Raw genomic sequence first — 23,924 nt, 5'->3', positions numbered from 1 at the left:
TTACCGGCGACTACAGGGCGGGCGGCGTGATGTTACTCCGCCCCTCAATGCAAGCCTACGGAGAGCCCCTTTAAGAATGACCATGCTACTTTGTTCAATTTCTTACCAGCTTTGAATCCTAGCTGCAACAAGGGTCCAAATTTCGGATGCTGTTTCTTATTCCTGTCACCTTCCCATATGTCATATAATTTTACAAGATTTATACAATGAACTAGAAAAGTAAACTGTGCAACAGGCAACAAGTTTATTCATAGATATATACATATATAAAAACAAGTTTTTAAAATTCTTCTACAAACAAAAGATTAAAAATGGGAATGTCAATCCTGTATATTCACATAAAAGATTTCCTCCATGGCATGCATCTTCAGAGAGAAAGCACACTAATGAAATAGGTACTCATTCAGTATTGGCAGCAAGCAAAACTCCTACAAACAGATTTGCTTGTTGTTTCAAGTACAGGAAAATCACAAACACGCCCTTGTATATAATAACAATAAAAAGATGCCTGTTGTGTCTAAACTAGAAATATTGCAATGGTGTTTGCTGCAGGATTCTTTTTGATACAAGTCTTACACTGCTGATGGAGGTTTGTAAGAACCTATACCTGAGATGATGTAACTGAATGAAACTTCATGTCATCCATCAACTTGAGCACTCTCAAGGCCTCGCAACAAACTCTAAAATAAAGCCTTTTCTTTGTTAAAAAAAATTCAGTCACTGGAACCAATTGGATAAACCTATAATACTTTGACATGTAATTTTTTTTAACATGATTTTTTTTTTTGACTCATCAACTATGTACCTGAGCCATACAGTCACACTGAAGACTGCACTGGAAAAAATACAAGTACAGTGCCTATTTTATCATCCAAGTGTGTTATGTATACAGAGAGTTCTTTAAAGTAAAACGGACACTCCTGTCATGATTATCATGCAAAAAGTGATGAAGAGGTAGAGAGCATGACGAGATTCTAACTTCAGGGCTGAAGCCATACCTGTAACCCCTCCTCCAGGAAGGCACTCACGTCACCGTGTTCCCTCCTAAAAGAGAATCCACTGATTTCCTTCAAACCCACTGAAGAATTTTTATCTTGAAATATTAAGCAAGCCCAACTGGTAAGTGTGAGTCTTGATTCTAGATATGAGTAGCTTTGCCTGTAAAGTCCTAAAATGTACAGAATAACTATCTTTTGCATGAAAGGGACGGCTTATATCCATTTAGTTGGCAGTCATTAGCAGCACATTCATATAGAAGTCTGGGTTGAAAATTCCAAAGTATGAACCTTTAAAAATCTATGACAAAAGGCAACAATTCTTATTAAAAGTAGAAAGATCACAAAGAACAAGGTTAATAGGGCATGTTACATTTGTAGATGAAATGCCTATAAATTAATAAGACTCATACCCTAGTAATACAATAATATAGAGACTAAATTCTTTACACTGGTTGCTGTTTAGTGGAGTCCATAATGAATAACCAGTTACCGAGACACTACTGAACTAATAGAATTATAAGATGTGCCACTGTTGCAGCTTGCGGCATAAGCCTCCTGTCCATGCACATCTAAAGTCACTCTAAACACTGAAGAGGATTTTAGCAAAAAATCAGCCGCATCCCGACGACCAAGTTCCCTTAGTTTTAACATTAAAATTGCTACAGTGCTCTCCGGAGTATTTCCCCATTCCTGAAGAAGAGCACACACTGGGCTCTGGAGGAAATCTTTTTGTGTGGCAATGCCAGAATTGTATTTGGCAACTAATTCTGGAAGTCCCAAGTTCATAGCTAGAAGACACCAGTCTTTGCCCATAGGATCTGGAGCATCTAGAAGCCTGCTAAGCTTCCTCCTTACAAGTATGTTCAGATCTGAGATGTGATGATCCATTCCTAGGCTTCCTTGGGAGTAAATTTCCAGGCTTCCAAAGCATAGTATGCTGCTAAAGCTTTCCTTGTACCCGGCCATGGTGTTCGCCAGCGAAGTCTCCTTTTGGGCCTGGGCACGGAAAAAGTCTCTTGGTTGGTAAACCATCACTGGTTCATGATGTTCCCTTAGCTGCTGTGGGCTTAAATAATGCTTTACAGTTAAAAGCCCAGGCAACGTAGTAGTGAATAAGTTATCAATTATACTGCAGATAGATTCTTGAAGTAAACAACACTTTATCTTCTCAGTTTCCAGTCCTCTAACATGCACTTCAATTCCCTGACCATTGTTGACCAGCAACACCAGAACTTCAGCACCTCTATTTGCCAGCTTACATCCATTTACCCACAAACGTATATCAGCATCTCCTTCAGCACTCTGTTGGTGTATCCACCGACACAGGTTAACTTGAACTTTGTGAAATATTCCACATGGGAAAGGAGTAAGGTGTTCCACAGGAACAATTCTAACACCTCCATAAATCAGAATGTCCTCCTCTTCATCAGTCCAAGACCTGTGGAGGCTATCCGTTTTAATAAGGGCAGGAATGTCCACCATTGTACCACTGCTCAGATCTCGAGCACATATGTCCATGGCATCTAAAATTTGAACAAGTTCATCTACATCGCTGTCTGAGACTAAACGTTGGATATCCTCCATGGTGTATCTCCCTCTATAATGATGAAGAGCCTTTGGGTTCTCCACAGATAGCAGCTTCCCCAGGACATTAGAACATAGCCACCGAGGGTCTAAGAGCACCACATCTTGGACTGTTTCACTCTGCATGATGTTGATCTGTAAAAAAAAGAAAGGGATAACATTTAAGTCCACCATGTTTAAATTTTCCTTAAAGGGAACCTGTCACCAGATTTTACCCATTATAACTGGTGGCAACATGTTATATAGGGTAAGGACATCCGGACATAGCACGAAAACCTTATTTAACCTTATATAATGTGTTGCCACCAGTTATATAGGGCATATCTGGTGACAGCTTCTCTTTAAATACCTCGGCAAAAAGGCAGGACTGTATTAAACTGTGACAATCTCATTTATTTTGGAAAAAGGGTTACAAGAGTTCTAACATTACCTAAAGCTGTATCCATTTCATTTTATAAATTATCTAGATAATCAAATTCATTCACAAAAATAAAATCCTGCAGGTAGAAACCTTGCAGGAATAAATATCGAGGCTGTGATCTGGATATCGGGGAAGATTTATCAAAACCTGTCCAGAAGAAAAGTTGCTGAGTTACCCATAGAAACCAATCAGATCGCTTCTTAAATTTTTCACAAGCCTTTTAAAAATGAAAAAAGCTATCTGGTTGCTATGGGCAACTTTTCCTTTGGATGGGTTTTGATAAATCTCCCCCATAGTCTCTAATAAAGGAGTTGAGTTACTTGCCTCTCCCATGCTGTGAAGTTGTTGTGCTAGATTCCTGACATCATCCTCAGTGGCCAATGGATTGAGTTGTTCTTGTACGTCATAGACAAACTGCTGAAAGGAAAGCAACTGGTTGGGGCCATTCTGCTTTCTCCAAGATGGCAAAATCGAGACAACTTTCTCGCACAACGGAGTCATTGTTGGGCAGTTCTAAAAAAATAAAATAAAGCACACATTCTTTACTGTCTAAAAATGATGTATGATATTATAATATTATATTCATATATATAAAATATATAAGAATTTTCATCTCAAAGTGACTGCATATTTTTAGGGTATATGTCCAACTGGCAAGTTGGCTGTGCAGGTAACCTCAGAAAGAGTTATTCACTTGACTGTAGTTGTGCTGTAATTCCCCTACAAAACAAGTTGCTCAACAGAAGTAATGTAATAGTATATGCCATGACTGACCAAGATGAGAACACTCTTGAAAAATTGTCTAAGGCTGCATTCACACCTCGTTTTCAGCCTACGGTTGCCGGATCCGGCTGGGGAGGGAAAACCGGGCGCTCCCATACCCCAGCCGAAACAGCGCTGAAATCCATTTACTTTAATGAGCAGTCCGGAGTCAAACGGTGACTCCGGTTGGCTCATTTTTGACCCATATCCGGTTTTGTGACCGGACCAAAAACCGTATTATACTACGGTTTTAGGTCCTGTCAGGAAACAGGATATGGGTCAAAAATAAGCCGACCGGAGTCACTGGCCAGTCTGACATATAACCTAACAATATCTGGCAACCGTAGGCTGAAACGAGGTGTGAATGAAGCCTAAGAGGTGTATAGATAGACCAAAAAACCACAAGCTGTTACTGCTACAGAAATGCCTTCAATAAAGAGCTGTTCTCTTAGGCTAGCCATACACATAGGACTGATGGGCCACAACATGGTGAAAGTATTATGGGATAATTCGTACAAATGATCATGACACTAACATGGCAGAATAAACTTGCAAGATCACAGTCTTTTTTTTTTTTAAACTTAGTGGACAGTCATCACAAACGTATAATTTACAGATGATCGGCCGAAATAGCCATAATCTGCCATTTAGACTGACTTATCTTGGAGTATAGCTATCCTCAGTCTGTGTTCACACAGTGTATCTTTGTCAGTATTTGCTTAGTATTTTAGTTAGTATTTTTAGCCAATGCGAGAAGTGGGTCCAAATCTTTGGTAATTTGCTTTCCTGCTAAAAGATAGCGTTGCTCTAAAATAAAAAATATTACATTCCCATTTCTCTAAAAAATTAAAACAGCAGCATTGTCATTGCTTAAAGGAGAACTCCAGACAAAAATAACTTATCCCCTATCAACAAGATAGATCGCTGCAATCTCCGGAACGGGACCCGGCTCTCCGTGAAGGGTGCTTGCTGCAGATGGCACGCGCTCAGTTTATGTCTATGGAAGTGCCAAAGAGACCTGAGTACAGCACTCTGGCATCTCCATAGACAACAAGCTCCTTCACTAACTGCCAGGGTCCCATTCCGGAGATCGTGAGGGGTCCTGTGGATAGGGGATAAGTTAGGAGTTCTTCTTTTAACATCTTTTTGCTTCGGCTATATTCATCTAGTTTGTTTTTTAATTTAGAATGACAGTAATTGTACTGTCTACAGACCCAAATTTTTGCTGATATAACAAAGAATTCCTACCACAAACCCCCTAATGCAAGACGACCCCATTTGAAGCCAATGACTTACAGAAATTAACTGGCTTCTCAGTTCCTGAAGATAGTTGCGCAGAAGCTTCATATCCTTAGAACCAGATGCTCCACTATCCAGCACAAAGAGCTTGTCAGAAATCTGGAGGTCATTGCCAAACCTGGCAATGTACAAAAATGACCATTATCATCAACCATTAAAGGCAAAGAAAAGACTCGAAAAGAAACCTGTTCCATACATTGGGTCATATGGAAAAACAAAAAAAGGTTATAGCAGAAAAGCCCCCAAACCAGATAAAGGCTTTAAATTACTATAGAAAGTGGCGGGAGTCATTACCTATTCCTAATTTCTTTTAGCAGGGACATTTCTTTGTCATATCCATACTCTCCTCCAGCAGGACGTGGAAGATTCACAATGTCTGCATGGGTTGCCACCAGGACTACTTTGAGAAGATTCTTCAGCTTCCCTCCATAAGCTAAAAATAAGAGAAACAGGACAACATCAAGCACAATCCTCATATTAAAATGGTGTTCCTTCATCTCATATTCACATTCAAGGAATTACATTCAATGGACATGGATATAATAGTCCCAGTAGGGCTGAACACCATACTTATCAAGCCCCCTACAACGTCTAACACTGAAAAAGGGACATAGCTTGCAAATCCTTACTTTTTATATATTGTCTTTCTGTGACTTATTTACTAAAAAAAGGGAGATATGCCAAGTTTAACTAATATGGACACAACATAAGCACATAGTAGTGTATATGTGATTTAAACTGAACCGTGCACTGGCACTATACACTACAATATTGTAAACATGACTGTATCCTTAGTGCTATATAAATGGACAATGTCTAGGAATTGCTGGAAACAGCATTACTGGTTGTGTACCAATACATTTGAGCTGTTTAATACTTCCATGGGCCAAGAGTGGAAAACGGCTTCCCCGGCAGGGATTTACTGGATACATACTGCTAAGCGGCTCAAAGAATTTCACTACACTTCTAAAACCTAAGCTGAGAAAGTGATCTTATGGTGTGGAAAATCAGGATTAGTGTTGGGAATAGCAGTCCAGCACTCACTGACTGCATGTGGCAGCTTAAAGCAAGAACACTTGTACAGTACATGGACTTGCTTGTTTAGCTCTCCCAGTAAACAAGTCTATGACTGCGACATACAGTGTTTGCTGCATAGAACAGTATATCTCATTAAGGCTGCATATATGTAAAAAAAAATAACAGCATTTAATAAAACTCATGTTTGCATAGCAAGGTTTCTAAAAAGGAAAACTGTCAGCCTGTTAACCCACACTAAACCAAATACACTGGGTTATAATGTGGGTGAACAGGAATCACTTACTTAAATATGTCCAGTAGGTCCTAAGATATACCCCCCAGAAAATCCTCTGCTGAATTCAGTGAATCATGCACAGGGGTCTGGCTTTTCTGGCTTAATTTACATATTCATAGTCTGTGACTCCTGTGATATCCTAGTGAAGTTGGGTCACAGACCATAGATATGTAAATTGAGCCGTTCAGGCCTTCATTACTATCATTCCATGGCTGCACATGCCCTATTACAGAGGACTATATGAGGACAATGAATGGCGATTTTTAAACCTGTCAAAACCCCGAGATCAGCTGATAAACAAGATTGTTCATTGGCTAATCACTGGGCCTATTACCAAGGCAACTTTTGGACTGTTAGGGCATTGGTGTCAAGTTCAAGAGGTGGGGGTGGTAAATTGAGTAGTTAAAAGTAGCCCAAACCAGAGATTTTTTTTGACCCTGGCTAGTACTGGAGCACAATCCAAATTTAGACCCTTTTGTGCTGGTGATCTGCCTAGGCATAAATATTATACCCACATGATCGCTGAGCCATACATATTGGTCAGGTCTACAACTCTGCTTTGTATGACAAAAAAGGCATTAAGCGGTTCTCAGGGACTAGAAAAACAGGGTTACTTTAATTTGAAAACAGTGTCTACATGTGGTACAGATCAGCTCCATTCTTCATTTAGAGGAGTTACATTTTATTTAACCCCTTCCCGCAGAATGTCATATATAAACGCCGGGTTGTGCAGTGCGTTCGCGCATCCCGGCGTTTATAAATGACATTCAGTTAACCCGGCGATGCGCAGCATCGCACGGGTTAACTGGCAGAAGTCCCGCTGTTTTCAGCAGGGGACAACTTCTGCTTCACCCCCAGGACCATCCATTGATGGTCCTGGTCAGCGATCACTGTGATTGGTCCCTGTGGACCAATCACAGTGATCTGGGGTGAAAGTTCAGATCCCCCGCACTGCCCGCCCCTGGAAGTCGGGCAGAACGGGGGACGATGGCTGTGGGGGCTCGCTCGGGACCTACAGCATAGGGGGGGAACACGTGGGGACCGGCAGCCTTACCAGATCCAGCGGTGGGATCTTCACTGCTGCTTCTAGGAGTCTGAAAACTACAACTCCCAGCATGCCTAGACAGCCTTTGGCTGTCTGGGCATGCTGGGAGTTGTAGTTTTGCAACATCTGGAGGGCCCCAGTTTGGAGACCATTGTATAATGGTCTCCAATCTGTGCTCTTCCAGCTGTTGCAAAACTACAACTCCCAGCATGCACTGACTGTCCAGGCATACTGGGAGTTTTAGTTCAGCAACATCTGGCCCTTCAGATGTTGCCGAACTACAACTCCCAGCATGCCCTTCAGCTGTCTGGGCATGCTGGGAGTTGTAGTTTTGCAACAACTGGAGACACACTGGTTGGGAAACATTGTTTCTAACTCAGTGTTTCCTAACCTGTGTGCCTCCAGCTGTTGCAAAACTATAACTCCCAGCATGCACTAACAGACCATGCATGCTGGGAGTTGTAGTTTTGCAACATCTGGAGTCCCCAGTTTGGAGACCATTGTATAATGGTCTCCAATCTGTGCTCTTCCAGCTGTTGCAAAACTACAACTCCCAGTATGCACTGACTGTCCAGGCATGCTGGGAGTTTTAGTTCAGCAACATCTGGCCCTTCAGATGTTGCCGAACTACAACTCCCAGCATGCCCTTCAGCTGTCTGGGCATGCTGGGAGTTGTAGTTTTGCAACAACTGGAGACACACTGGTTGGGAAACATTGTCTGTTTCTAACTCAGTGTTCCCTAACCTGTGTGCCTCCAGCTGTTTGCAAAACTATAACTCCCAGCATGCACTAACAGACAATGCATGCTGGGAGTTGTGGTTTTGCAACAGCTGGTGCACCCCCCCCCCTGTGAATGTACAGGGTACATTCACATGGGCGAGGCTTTTACAGTGGGTTTCTCGCATCTTGAGATGCAGCAAATTTTGCGCCGGGAAACTTGCTGTAATCCCCCGCCCATGTGACTGTACCCTAAAAACACTACACTACACTACCACAAAATAAAATAAAAAGTTAAAAACACTACATATACACATACCCTTACACAGCCCCCCTCCCCCAATAAGAACGTCCGGTACGCCACTGTTTCCAAAGCAGAGCCTCCAGCTGTTGAAAAACAACAACTCCCAGTATTGCCGGACAGCCGTTGACTGTCCACGCATGCTGGGAGTTTTTCAACAGCTGGAGGCACCCTGTTTGGGAATCACTGGCGTAGAATACCCCTATGTCCACCCCTATGCAAATCCCTAATTTAGGCCTCAAATGCGCACAGCGCTCTCACTTTGGAGCCCTGTCGTATTTCAAGGCAACAGTTTAGGGCGACATATGGGGTATCGCCGTACTCGGGAGAAATTGCGTTATAAGGTTTGGGGGGCTTTTTCTTCTTTAACCCTTCATGAAAAGGAAATGTTGGGGTCTACACCAGAATGTTAGTGTAAAAAAATTAAATTTTTTACACTAACATGCTGATGTTGCCCTATACTTTACATTTTCACAAGAGGTAAAAGGGAAAAAAGCCCCCCAAAATTTTTAACGCAATTTCTCCCGACTACAGAGATACCCCATATGTGGGCGTAAAGTCCTCTGGGGGCGCACAACAAGGCCCAGAAGGGAGAGTGCACCATGTACATTTGAGGTGATTTGCACAGGGGTGGCTGATTGTTACAGCGGTTTTGACAAACGCAAAAAAAAAAAAAACTCCACATGTGACCCCATTTCGGAAACGACACCCCTCACGGAATGTAATGAGAATTTACCCCCCACAGGTGTCTGACAGATCTTTGGAACAGTGGTCCGTGAAAATGAAAACTTGTACAGCCCACTGTTCCAAAGATCTGTCAGACACCAGTGGGGGGCAAATGCTCACTGTATCCCTTGTTACGTTCCTCAAGGGGTCTCGTTTCCAAAATGGTATGCCATGTGTTTTTTTTTTGCTGTTCTGGCACCATAGGGGCTTCCTAAATGCGATATGCCCCCCGAGCAAAATTTGCTCTCCAAAAGCCAAATATTACTCCTTCTTTTCTGAGCATTGTAGTTCGCCCATAGTGCACTTCAGGTCAACTTATGGGGTACCTGCATACTCAGAAGAGAAGGGGTTACAAATATTGGGGGGTATTTCCTGCTATTAACCCTTGCAAAAATGTGAAATTTGGGGGGAAACACACATTTTAGTGAAATTTTTTTTTTTTTTTTTTACATATGCAAAAGTCGTGAAACACCTGTGGGGTAATAAGGCTCACTTTATTCCTTGTTACATTCCTCAAGGGGTCTAGTTTCCAAAATGGAATGCCATTTGGTTTTTTTTTTTTGCTGTTCTGGCACCATAGGGGCTTCCTAAATGCGACATGCCCCCCGAGCAAAATTTGCTCTCAAAAAGCCAAATATGACTCCTTCTCTTCTGAGCACTGTAGTTCGCCCATAGTGCACTTCAGGTCAACTTATGGGGTACCTCCATACTCAGAAGAGAAGGGGTTACAAATATTGGGGGGTATTTCCTGCTATTAACCCTTGGAAAAATGTGAAATTTGGGGGGAAACACACATTTTAGTGAAAAAAAATATATTATTTTTTACATATGCAAAAGTCGTGAAACACCTGTGGGGTATTAAGGCTCACTTTATTCCTTGTTATGTTCCTCAAGGGGTCTAGTTTCCAAAATGGTATGCCATGTGAGGGTTTTTTGCTGTTCTGGCACCATAGGGGCTTCCTAAATGCAACATGCCACCCAAAAACCATTTCAGAAAAACGTACTCTCCAAAATCCCCTTGTCGCTCTTTCCCTTCTGAGCCCTCTACTGCGCCCGCCGAACAATTTACATAGACATATGAGGTATGTGCTTACTCAAGAGAAATTGGGCTACAAATATAAGTATACATTTTCTTCTTTTACCCCTTGTAAAAATTCAAAAATTGGGTCTACAAGAACATGGGAGTGTAAAAAATGAAGATTGTGAATTTTCTCCTTCACTTTGCTTCTATTCCTGTGAAACACCTAAAGGGTTAAAATGATGACTGAATGTCATTTTGAATACTTTGGGGGGTGCAGTTTTTATAATGGGGTGTTTTGTGGGGTATTTCTAATATGAAGACCCTTCAAATCCACTACAAACCTGTACTGGTCCCTGAAAAATAGTGAGTTTGAAAATTTTGTGAAAAATTGGAAAATTGCTGCTGAACTTTGAAGCCCTCTGGTGTCTTCCAAAAGTAAAAACTCGTCACTTTTATGATGCAGACATAAAGTAGACATATTGTATATGTGAATAAAAATTTTTTTTATTTGTAATATACATTTTCCTTACAAGCAGAGAGCTTCAAAGTTAGAAAAATGCTAAATTTTCACATTTTTCATCAAATTTTAGGATTTTTCACAAGGAAAGGATGCAAGTTACCACAAAAATTTACCACCATGTTAAAGAAGAATATGTCACGAAAAAACAATCTCGGAATCAGAATGATAACTAAAAGCATTCCAGAGTTATTAATGTTTAAAGTAACAGTGGTCAGATGTGCAAAAAACGCTCTGGTCCTTAAGGCCAAAATGGGCTTGGTCCTGAAGGGGTTAAAACACAACCCATGGACAAGTGTGGCACTGTTTTTGGAAGAAAGCTGGCATATTGTATCTAATCCTCGATAACCCTTTCAAATTTGCCATTTGTGTTTATATCAGACATCTTGGTTTTGTTTGGAATAAAAAGAACAATAAAAAACAGGATGGATTTTGAATGCTAGCCCTTCATTACTTACCTATTGGTTCCTCAACAGGCACAAGGGATTTTAGAAAATTGAGCCAAAATATAACTTGATTCAGCTGAATTTCATATGGTTCTTCGAGGCTGAAGACAACTATGTGCACGGATGTGGGATCATTGGCAGCAAAATAGTCATAGCTGCAGTAATATGTGGGGTTTCCTGAAAATTCCCAGACACTGAAATCTCCAACGCCTACAAAAAAAAAAAACATCATCAGAGGAATGGACTAAACACCAAACACGCTGGGTAAAACCATTTGTAACCTATAAAGAGCACATGTAATTCCCCCTGAGTGTCACAAACTGTACAAAGAGCAGAACAACCACAGAGAAAACAAAATTCCCTGCAGCTTTTGGACAGAACAAGAGAGATTCTGAGACGATAAATACCATGCTCTAATAAGGCAGATCAGGACCGGTGGGAAACTCTACACCTAATGGGAAATGTTTATAGATACTTTACAGTGGTTCCATTCTTTTATACATTAGACTTGTTCTAACATCACTACATCATGTGACACATGCTTATATGATTAGCTATAAAGTTGATAGACTGAAAAATTGCAGAAAAAAAACAAAACAGACATGATCTCCCCCCCCACCCACTGTTTGTAGTTTGCAGGATCTCTACAAGACTTTTGTTTTGTAAAATCCTGCAAAGAACATGGGTTATATTCCTGCTGATCTGTGCCATTATTGTCCGGAGAGAGGCTTAAAGGGGTACTCCACTGGCCAGCGTGGAACTAAGTGTTCCGAACACTGTTTTCGTGCTGTGGGGGTCGGCCACGCCCCCTGGTGACTTTGCGTCACGCCCCCCTGAATGCAAGTCTATGGGAGGGGGCGTGACGGCTGTCAAGCCCCCTCCCATAGACTTGCAATCAGGGGGCGTGGCCGTGACATCACGAGGGGGCATGACCGACCCCCGCAGTGCGAAAACAGCGTTTGGAACATTTAGTTCCACGCTGGCCAGTGGAGCACCCCTTTAAGGAAGCAGGGTTTTTTAATCTAAAACCTACTGCAGACATGGGCTCCAGACAGATGTCTTGTAGCCAGACAGAGCACAGTGAGGATGAGAAGGGAACATGGCTGCTCTTCTGGGGCACACAGAGAAGATTTTTTTTCATAGATTTCTCAGTTTTAATCATAATATAGGATATAGAGGAGAAGATTAATACAGTAAGAGCACGCATATTTTTTTTAACCCATTTTCTATTTTTAGTATCCAGGGCTACAATATCAAATACAATTTATAACCTGTAAGACAGGTTACTATTATTTACAGTATTTATCAGTGTATAACACGCACTTTTAAAACTTAAATTTAAGGCAAAAAGCCCGATAAATCTTCTGGTCACTGATTTAAAGCGGCCGCAGCAGTGGCTGCTTGTTAAGTATTAGCGGCACGGCAGCGGCGTCTCCTCCCCACTCTGGAAAACTGTCACTTGTTTTCTCCCGCACTATCCATGGGTACTCGTGGATAGTGCGGGAGACGCTGATTAAAAGCCCTACCTTGTCCGGATCTGCCCTACCTTTTAATCAGCGTCTCCCGCACTATCCACCAGTACCTGTGGATAGTGCGGGAGAAAACAAGTGACAGTTTTACTTTTCATTTTTATCATTCCCCCTTTTCCCTGCTTTTTATAGTTTTTTTATTTTCCTTACCTGGTTGCGCTTCGGCAGGCCAGGTCAGACGGGTCTTGCGGGCTGGGGTCAGTGAAGCAGTTGAGTGACGTTCTCTCTCGGCTTCTCTGCGCGGCATCAGTGACGTCACTTTTCATTTTCTGTAGTCGCCGCCGAAAAGTGACATCCCTGATGCCGCGCAGAGAAGCCGGGAGAGGACGTCACTCATCTGCTTCACTGACTGCAGCCCGCAAGACCCCCCGCCTGACCTGGCCTGCCGAAGCGCAGCCAGGTAAGGAAAATTAAAAAACTATGAAAAGCAGGAAAAAGGGAGAATGATGAGGGAGGGGAAAAATAGCATAGGACAGTGGTCTTCAACCTGCAGACCTCCAACCTGCAGCCGTTGGCTGACTGGGCATGCTGGGAGTTGTAGTTTTGCAACATCTGGAGGTCCGCAGGTTGAAGACCACTGGCATAGGAGGAACATGATGGGGGGATGATGAGACAGGGGGAAATGATGAGGGGGGGAATGATGGGGGGACATGATGAGACAGGGTGGGGATGATGAGACGGGGAAATTATGAGGGGGGAATGATGGGGGGACATGATGAGACAGGGTGGGGGGATGATGAGGGGGAAATGATGAGGGGGGAAATGATGAGACAGAGTGGGGGATGATGAGGGGGGAAATGATGAGGGGGGAAATGATGGGGGGACATGATGAGACAGGGTGGGGGGATGATGAGGGGGGGAATGATGGGGGACATGATGAGACAGGGTGGGGGGATGATGAGGGGGGAATGATGGGGGACATGATGAGACAGGGTGGGGGATGATGAGACAGGGGGAAATGATGGTGGGGGGAGCATTAAAGGCTTAATGTCTATATGGCTAGTGGTGGTCTATGACAGGGAAATGATGAGACATGGGGGGATGATGAGCCATGGGGGGTGGCGATGAGAGGGGTAAATGTGGCACAGGGACTGATAAAAGGGAAGGAATGATGTGGCACTGGAGGGGACGGGACCAAACTGAGGTGCAGAAGAAAACGAAGTTGGGGGGGATGATGTGGCATTTAGTCCAAGTCATTTATTTTACATTTTATTTTTTTTAACTTAAATTTCCCTGTTAAAATGGGGGTGCGTGTTATACGCCAGTGCATGTTATACGCCGATAAATACAGTATTTTACTCTGCTATATAACTGTAAAGTTATAACTTTCTGAAAATAAAGTTTATAATTAAAAAAAAAATTAAATCTTCCTCAACATAACTCGTACCATTTAGATTGGCATTCTGGATATCAATAGCTTTTGTGGACTGGTCATCAGCAGAGCAGTGGGCATGATGGGATGGAGACACAAACACCTCCAGTACTCCTTTGGTAAGACCCGGCTCGAACATCATACTCCGACTCCTTACGCTGACATTTTCACAACCAGGGTATAAATCACAGATGCTAACTGAAACTAAACAACAAAAAGAGCAATATAAGAATTAGTGTATTGCATCTTGGAACACATACATATAATATAAAAGCTGCATTTACACATCTGCTAGTTGTTAATAAAAAGATTTAACACGTTTGTTGTTAGACAGATTCTTATGGGTAATTCCACAGGTCACATACTTTTCTACTATGGATTTCAACAGAAAATTAGCTGCATTTCACAAAATAATGAGAATTAATGCTAGAAATATGGAAATTTCCTGCTTTAGTTACGTTTTTGTTTTTCTACTTCGCCTCTACGCTATCAGTTATTCTCTCTAGCTCTTAGTCTAGAGAAAATAACTGATAGCGTAGAGTGAAACAGATATCTATAGTGAAACAACATACTATCAGCGCTGGAGAGCAAGACAGTGCTAACGCTTTAATATTTTGAAGGTTGGAAGACTATCACAACTTGCTTAAATTTTCCCTTACTTCATTGTCTAGGACTGACAGAAATTGGGCATTTGTTTTGCTCCTAATCAGTTTTTATAATTTATATATATAAAACTCAGTGTGTGTGTGTATGTATGTGTGTATGTATGTGTGTGTGTGTGTGTGTATGTATGTGTGTGTATGTATGTGTGTGTATGTATATGTATGTGTGTGTGTGTGTGTGTGTGTGTGTGTGTGTGTGTAATGTATGTGTGTATGTATGTATGTGTGTATGTTCCAGCATCATGCCTAAACAGCTAAAGATATTAACATTAAACTTGGCACACATGTTACTTATATGTCATATGTCAACAACAAACATAGGACAGGTGATTTAACCCTTACCCACCCACTCCCACCCCCATTTGCTAGGGTTGTTTTTTTTTTGTTTATAGTCCCATACAGCTGAAGATATTCCGATAATACTTGGTCACATGTTACTTATATGTCAACTAAAAATATATAATCGTTAATTTAATCCTAACCTACCCCCATTTGCGAGGATCCCATGCAAATCTATTAGAAATATATGTTTCTACGGCTGGAGATATTTAGATAATACTAGGTACTCATGTTACTTATATGTCAAATAAAAATATATGATAATTAAATTAACCCTAACCTACCCCCATATGTGAACAATGTTTTAGTTTTTTTCAAGTCCCATGCAAGTATATGGAACTTCTGGTACTTTACTCCACAAGCTCCGCTCTGCATCTCCTGGTGAATATGTCAGTCTGGCTTGCAAGCCACATCCCCCCACATGCCACCCCCTATCTAGCAAAGACACGCCCACCCTTTAAGCCACACCGCTTTTATTTTCTACCCTTTTTGTAGAAAAAAGGCTTGCAAATCATGCCCACTCCCACAAGGCCACGCCCCCTTCTATTTTTTTTTTTGCTTACAATATCTTCATCACAACTCAGCCCCACCTAAGAATGGGATATGAGCTCAGGATATGTGGACGGGGATACGGAGGCCAGGGTTACGGAGGACAGGGTTACGGAGGCCAGGGTTACGGAGGACAGGGTTACGGAGGACAGGGTTACGGAGGACAGGGTTACGGAGGACAGGGATACGGAGGACAGGGATACGGAGGACAGGGATACGGAGGACAGGGATACGGAGGACAGGGATACGGAGGACAGGGATACGGAGGACAGGGATACGGAGGACAAAAGCTTCCTCCTTTGTTGCTTTTCCTCCCCCACAAGGATTAGGTAGGAAAAACTGGGCAACACCGCGTACTTAGATAGTATACAATAAATAATACATTTATTTCATCCCTATTTGTATGAGCACTAAATGAATACATGAAAGGCTCAGTTACCCAGAGGAAAAGCTGCTAAAACTCAGCAGCTCTCCAATATACCTTATAAAGGAGGGATCTGAGCAAGGGACTAGGCTCTATGACATCCATATGGACATGCAGTATTTTTTTTCCAGCTCCACTCCCAGACTGAGCGACAAAGCTTTATTTCGTAGAGCACAGCATCCTTGTACACATGGCCTTATGGAGCAGACCCTTTCAGCTACTTGAGCTAAAAGAGGACAACTTTGCCTGTTACATTTTTCACCTTCTGTAAATGGATAAGGTTAGTGTCATTTTATCATTATGGCTATTTATTGTGTAAATGGCATGTCAAACTTGTATAACAATGGTGCAAAGTGACCATTTTACTTGTGTGCAAACCCCTTCATGACCCGACGAATTTTGATTTGTGGCTTACGTTTTTTTCCTCTTCACCTTCTAAGAAGCTGTATTAGGGCTTATTTTTTGTGAGAAAATTTTAAAGGACAACTGTAGTGGTCAAAAATCCCTGCCCAAATGTTCCCTTAACAAAAGTTATACAATTCAGTCAATTAGTTATATTTACCTATATGCAGCCGTTTCTGAGATATTAGAGTTGCCAGCATAGCCCAGTAGTCCTGCGTCCATCCCCAATTCATTACATTGCAGCCGCCATCTTGGGGACGGAGATCTCTTCCTCCCAGCAGTGTTTGTGCACCCCCTAGCCTCCATCGGGATTCTCCCTGCTTATGCATAAGCGGGTGCTTTCTGAGGCAGCCATAGGCTCAGCCTCAGAAACGCCCCTATCTGTAATCTCTTTCTGTCTCCTATCTGTAAGATTCAAGCAGGGGGAGAATGAGGACGACCACAGCTCCTCCCCCCTCCCCTGCTCTGTCTACACAGGACCTCACTTATCAAGGGGAGGTTTCAAGTTTTCATGGGGGAAAAACAGAGCAAACCACAGAGCAGGGAGGGGGGAGGACGTGTGTGTGAAGGAGACATATTACACTGCAGGGGCTGGTGGTGTATAGACTACAGGGAATAAATATCATACTGGAGATGATTTCTATGTGTGAGGGGGGACTACTGAATGACACATGCTGGGAGTTGTAGTCCCTGTTATGTGTGTGTGTATGCCAGTGTTTCCCAACCAGGGAATGCTGGTAGTAGTAGTTTTGCAACATCTGGAGGCACCCTGGTTGGGAAACACTGGTGTATGAACTACAATTCCCAGGAGACTACAGAGATACAATATAGGTGTTGGTGAACTACAACTCCCAGGAGACTACTGAAATACAATAGAGGTGTTGGTGAACTACAACCCCCAGGAGACAACTAAGATACAATATAGGTGTTGGTGAACTACAACCCCCAGGAGACTACTGATACAATAGAGGTGTTTGTGAACTACAACTCCCAGGAGACTACTGAGATACAATAGAGGTGTTGGTGAACTACAAATCCCAGGAGACTATAGATACACAATATAGGTGTTGGTGAACTACAACCCCCAGGAGACTACTGATACAATAGAGGAGTTGGTGAACTACAACTCCCAGGAGACTACAGAGATACAATAGAGGTGTTGGTGAACTACAACTCCCAGGAGACTACTGAGATACAATAGAGGTGTTGGTGAACTACAACTCCCAGGAAACTACAGAGATACAATATAGGTGTTGGTGAACTACAACCACCAGGAGACTACTGATACAATAGAGGTGTTGGTGAACTACAAATCCCAGGAGACTACTGAGATACAATATAGGTGTTGAGAACTACAACCCCCAGGAAACTACAGAGATACAATAGAGGTGTTGGTGAACTACAAATCCCAGGAGACTACTGAGATACAATATAGGTGTTGGTGAACTACAACTCCCAGGAGACTACTTGTGTGATTGAGTGTATACAGGAGAGCAGAGTGTGATTGTGTGTATACAGCAGAGCAGGGTGTGTGATTGTGTGTATACAGCAGAGCCGAGTGTGCAATCGTGTGTATACAGCAGAGCCAAGAGTGTGATCCAGTGCATACAGCAGAGCCTCTGCTCTGCTGTATACACTCGATAGCACACTCAGCTCTGCTGTATACACACGATCACACACTCGGCTCTGCTGTATGCACCCAATCACACACTCGGCTCTGCTGTATACACACAATCACACTCGGCTCTCCTGTATACACTCGATCACACACTCGGCCCTGCTGTATACACACAATCACACACTCGGCTCTGCTGTATACATATGATCACACACTCGGCTCTGCTGTATACATATGATCAGACACTCGGTGCTGCTTTATACACTCGATCTCACACACGGCTCTGCTGTATACATATGATCACACACTCGACTCTGCTGTAAACACTCGATCACCCCCCCAGCTCTGCTGTATACACTGGATCACACATGCTGAGATTTGTAGTATTGCAACAGCTGGAGGCACTGCTGCAAATCCAAGCATGCACGAACAGCAGACAGCTGACAGGGCATGCTGAGATTTGTAGTCTTGCAACAGCTGGAGGCAAAAATGCAACTCCAAGCATGCACGAACAGCAGAAAGCTGTCAGGGCATGCTGGGATGTGTAGTCTTGCAACAGCTGGAGGCACCACTGCAACTCCAAGCATGCACGAACAGCAGAAAGCTGTCAGGGCATGCTGGAATGTGTAGTCTTGCAACAGCTGGAGTCACCACTGGAATTCCCAGCATGCCCGAACAGCATAAAAAATAACTGGGCATGCTTGGAGTTGTAGTTGTGAAAAAGATGGAGGGACCCCTATCAGGACAGTTTTATAGACAAACAATTATGTTTTTTTACCATTTTTACTTTCACTATCCACTCTCCAGTGCCGACACTGCTAATTCTAGCTATGCAGGCTGTCTGTCTACAGTGAGCACGGAGGTAGCCTGCTTCATCACTGGACAGGAGCCAGCATGGGGAGGGGGAGATGAGCAGAAGGGGAGGGTGTATACATATTTGCTCAGGGGATAGAACAAGGGGAGGGCAGCAGCTTACAGGAAGTAAGCACAAGGCATGATGGGATATGTAGCTTTACTTTCACTTCTCCTCAGTAACTTGAGTGCTGATAACGGGAGAACGTCTGGGCCAATTTTGACATTTTTTTTGCCCAGCACTGCAGATGTCCTTTAACTTTCATTGGCATACTTTAGTCTATCATATAATGTATTACAAAGCCAGAAAAAAGTTATATGTAGGGCAAAATATGAAAAAATATGAAACTGCACAATTTTCTGGGGCAAAAATTTGAGTTCACAATATTGTAAACCTGACAGGCTGACTTTATTCTATGGGTCACTATGATTCCAATTATATTAAATTTGGATAATTTTTGTTTCGTTTTATGGTTTAAAAAAAATATTGTGACCCCTATAACTTTATTTTTCCACCTACAAAGCAGTGATAGGCTACATTCACACTGCTGGTTGTCTCTGGCAGTGTGAAGCCCGTTATTTTAGGATCAAGAATGGAGAAAAAAAAATAGTGCTTGCACAGTCTTTTTCTCTCGCTATTCTCTCTGAGAATAACGAAGCCCAACGGACCCCATTGACTACATTGGGGTCCATCGGGACCTGTTATTGGCCGTTATGACCAGTCAAAATTACGGCCGTCAAACTGGGAAAAAAAAAAAAGGAGTTTGATGGTCGTATTTGTCGGTGCATACCGGCAGTGTGAAAGGGGCCTTAGGGCTAATTTTTCGTGCCATGAGCTATCGTTTTTAAGGGTACCACATTTGGGTAGTTTGTGCAGTTTTGTAGTTAGACGTGATGTGACAAAAAATCTGCAATTTAGTTGTTTGGAATTTTATTGCATATTCACCATTGGCCCCGGGCTTCCCCAGCAACCCATCGGCTCCCTGCTATGTATTCGCATCTGATGCTGATAGAACCACTAAACACCAGTGATTACCGGCATTTAATGCATAAATAGCGTGATTGCTATTGATATTTTTCATATTTCCCTCACCCTACCTATGACCTACCAGTATTTGGCAACATACACATTTATTATTTGTTTCCTCTAAGACCTTGTTCACATCATCTATATTGCGGCCGGGTTTACACTATGAAACTTTTTACGCGTTATTCGCTTAGAAATGACACCCAAAAATTCCTGTACAGCAGAGTTTCAATGGGATTCTGCTGCACAGTGCACACTATGGAACGTTTATAGAGATCAGCAATGTCTGTGCAATCCAAGTGCTGCTGATTCAGTCGTGTAGGATGATTGTAGCATGAACCCACGTGTATGGGACAGGAAAGCTATTAAAACACACTTAACAGGTCAGAGTAATATTAGGTCAACCACCAAGGCCAAAACTGTCATTTAGCCTTTAGTTGGCTAGTATACATTAGCATACTACGAAAAATGATGTATGGAACAATGTAATAAACTACATTATTCCTGAAAAAAACATAAAATCAGTCAACGGATTTATTAATAGTCTATAAGGGACTGATGACCTATATGGCATCCATCACAGGCATTTGTTTAACATATAGGGCACAATGCTTTTAGAGCTTTTAATGATGTATCTGTCAAAACGACTGCTATAATGGCCTATGGGTAATGTGTCACAGCCTTTGTTTAACATACAGTATAGGCCAAACTTTTGTTGGCATACAAACTAAACAAAGACAAAAAAAAATTAGATGTGAATGAAGCCTCAGAAGCACACATTTTTACATACCTATTTGTGAATAATAACATTCTTCTAAGATGTACTTATAAACTGTACACGAGCTAGGCACGAAAGCAAAACAATAAAGACCATTTGTCTACAGAAACAAGAACATAATAATCCCAAAGATATTTTCTGCATCAGTTATTGGACACTAAGGAAAATGTTGATGGCCATTCCGATGACTGTTACGGTATGTTTTGTATAAGTGTTCTACCACAGTGTTTGTGGAACGGGCACAGGCTTTCATTCTGAATAAAAACCTCTCTATTTGCATACACTGATCTAATCAGCATTTAATGAGTCTGACAAACAAAGACCCCCTGTTTAAGCCTCTTACAATCATGGGAAAAGGGACTGCGCTGAAACGCATACGGTTCGACAGCCTCACCTTAATATATGCCTGAAGGACGCATGTAAAGCATTACAAATGGGTGAATGCCTCTGTTGGAAGAGAAACCCTGAATAACTGAAATTAATTATCTAATTCTAGTAATTTTGGATTCCACTTGAACATAAGGGGTCTTCCTACTGAAGTGATCTCTATTCATTTTACTAGTGTCAGCGTGTTCAGTGTGATGAATAGATGCTTTTACAGCTGCCTTGTTTTCCACAGTGAAAAAAATAAATAAATAACTGGATTAAAAGGGTTTTCATTTGTAACCTGAGCACTTTACTTAGCTAGCCTTGAGTGTCAGTCATTATATCATGCGTTGTTATTATTACAAAGCGGTGCAGAATACAAATCACTCCAATGAAACTTCTGCCACTTATCTGCGAGGAGAAATTGGATACCTAAGGAATGTACTAGTATCTCTTGGACTACTATTCATATTAATGCAGCAAGTCGCCCATTGAAAACAATGACTTAAAAAGAAAATGAGACAGATTCATAACACTTTAGCTTGCCTGAGGTTTTGGAAGACATTGGAGAGGGAGGGAAGCGCACTGAATTGGTAGATGCAAGCCGGGGTCTGCGTCTTCTGAAGAAACTGCGAATGAGACCACATTTCAAGGACTCCACAAGTGTTGTCTTCCCAGATCCAACATGTCCAAATAATTTAAGCTTCAGCCTTGGTTGTGGGGTTTGGGTTGATCTTAACTGCTGAATGAATAGAGTCCGATAGGTGTCCTGAGGGAATAAAGTTTGATAACTAACATTTACTGCAAAAAAAAAAAAAAAAAAAAGACATGGATGAACGTCAACACTTTCTAAATTGTGGTACGTTCGGAGGTTTGCTAGTATACATCTTTATGGTCCCCTCAATCATGTGGGTCCCTAACCTAAAAGGCATAGCGCTGAGCAGCAACCACCATATTGCACACAAGGGGAGCAACCCAGCAGTCTGGTTACTGTACACATTGTTGCCCATAACAACCAATCGCAGCTCCACTTTCATCTTATTGGAACAATTTATTAAGTGAAAGTTGTTATGGGCAACACAATTATTCTTTTAGACACATTTAAAAAAAAAAAACAAAAAAAAAAAAAAAAACAATGTGTAGGATTCTGGCAACTAACAAAGTCTAATTTAACCCCTTATGTTGGTAACATGAAAGATTACCAAAGAGTCAATACATCTGAATTTCTATTTAACATTGTTACTGTTATTACATATATTAGACAAGGGAGAATGTATGATGGTGGCAGACCATGCAGCTGCAATGGGTCCTTGGAGAGGGGAGAGGGTATTTCCTGGTTGGTCACAATTCACTATTGTTAAGAAACTGCTTCTCCTCTCTTTAGGGTACTGCACTGTCAGCAAAAAAATGGAGAGGTGATTGACCAATAGGTTATCAAAAGCAAAGGGAAATAAACACCAGACCTTCCTGTCTTGGAAGGAAGAATCAGATGCCATGACAGAATGTCGCTATGGAGCCCCTTTCTTCACCCCTTACATTAGATATGCATTACCCATAAGATAACTATTCTGTAGCATTTTTTTCTTAGATCTGTTCTCTATTATTCCTCCTGGAAACATATGAAAACACAGCTGGGTGTTACACTTCCTTCTGTCAGTGGGACGTGTCTTAACTTAAAACCTTTATACTGTGCATAGGTGATATATGTCAGATTTCAGAGGGTCCAACTACTGTTACCACCTGCAAACTTAAAAATGGGAACCTCTGGGAGGGGAGTATCTCGTTGGAGCAGCAGGTTGCACATACACAAGACTGCTCTATTCATTATCTATGGGAGTGCTCAAGATAGCTGAGTACGGCTCTTGGCTATCGCTAACTCTCTTATAGACAATGAATGCGCATGCACAACTCACCACTAAATTCTGAGGTGCAATTCAGGGTCATATTTTTGAGGTCATGAAGAATTACCCTGTTTTACATTGGAATACTCATTCTGTTTTTAATATTTTATCCTGGAATTTAATTACATGTTTACTGCTATTTTGCTTTAAAAAAAAAATGATGGAAGCGTATCAGGATGATTTTGGATATATAATTGTCACTTAAATAGCGAATAGCATTTTAAAAGACTAATGAATTGTACAGATAAAAAACAATGACCAGGTAATAAATGTCCCCCCTCTATTCTGTATTTTTCTTTTAACAATATATCAGAGCTGGCATTTTAATGTTCACATTGACTGAACTTGATGTTATGGCTTAAGACGCTTGACTGAGCAATAAAAGCTCAGTGGTCTTAGTCACAAGACATGAAGAACATAAGAAGCTATATAGTTTACCTTTATTTATTCACAAATAACTTGTAACAAAAGTATTGCTAATAAATATGTATACTTCTAAGACATCACCGAAGTGTATATGGCAAATGACCCCGATTGCCCGGCCAGTCAGCCCAGCTGAAGCCATGTGTATACTGACAAAGCAGTAAAAACCTCTTCTCTCTAGGAAGGTCAGGAAGTTAAATGGTCCTTCCTACTCCAAGCACAGTATGCCCATTATACAGACAAAGCTGCCTGTTATATACTACATCATTGTATTTCTCATGGTATGAGCAGGGATATATTACAATAGAATAAGAAGCTGGACATCTACTATAAGACAATATATTTATGTTGTAGTATTAGATCTGGTAGGCAAGAAACGCAAGGATCTACTGGAATTTTACCTTGTATTACTCTGCCCATTGTCTCATAGAAAATACAATTGAAGAAAATATAGTTAATATTGTGACTATACAAAGAAAAGTGGTGACACCGCTGCTGTATTTATGTCAACTCTGATGTAGGGAAAAGCATTA

General features: G+C 41.7%; 1 protein-coding gene across 1 annotated transcript in view; it reads right to left on the bottom strand.

Moving 5' to 3' along the window:
* Positions 1-222: 222 nt before the first annotated feature.
* DAPK1 (death associated protein kinase 1) overlaps positions 223-23,924 on the bottom strand; it is a 147,138-nt gene continuing 123,436 nt past the window's right edge. The window contains exons 20-26 of the mRNA XM_056524552.1: positions 21,614-21,836; positions 14,066-14,254; positions 11,162-11,359; positions 5,359-5,497; positions 5,062-5,182; positions 3,328-3,516; positions 223-2,717 (exon numbers count right to left, since the gene is read on the bottom strand). Coding sequence (XP_056380527.1) covers positions 1,485-2,717; positions 3,328-3,516; positions 5,062-5,182; positions 5,359-5,497; positions 11,162-11,359; positions 14,066-14,254; positions 21,614-21,836 — 2,292 coding nt within the window. The 3' untranslated portion in view covers positions 223-1,484. The remainder of the gene's footprint in view (positions 2,718-3,327; positions 3,517-5,061; positions 5,183-5,358; positions 5,498-11,161; positions 11,360-14,065; positions 14,255-21,613; positions 21,837-23,924) is intronic.

The sequence above is a fragment of the Hyla sarda genome, chromosome 1 (assembly GCF_029499605.1).
Source record: "Hyla sarda isolate aHylSar1 chromosome 1, aHylSar1.hap1, whole genome shotgun sequence".
NCBI lineage: Eukaryota > Metazoa > Chordata > Amphibia > Anura > Hylidae > Hyla > Hyla sarda.
Note: the sequence above shows the minus strand (reverse complement) of the source record. Positions and strands in the feature narration are given on the sequence as shown.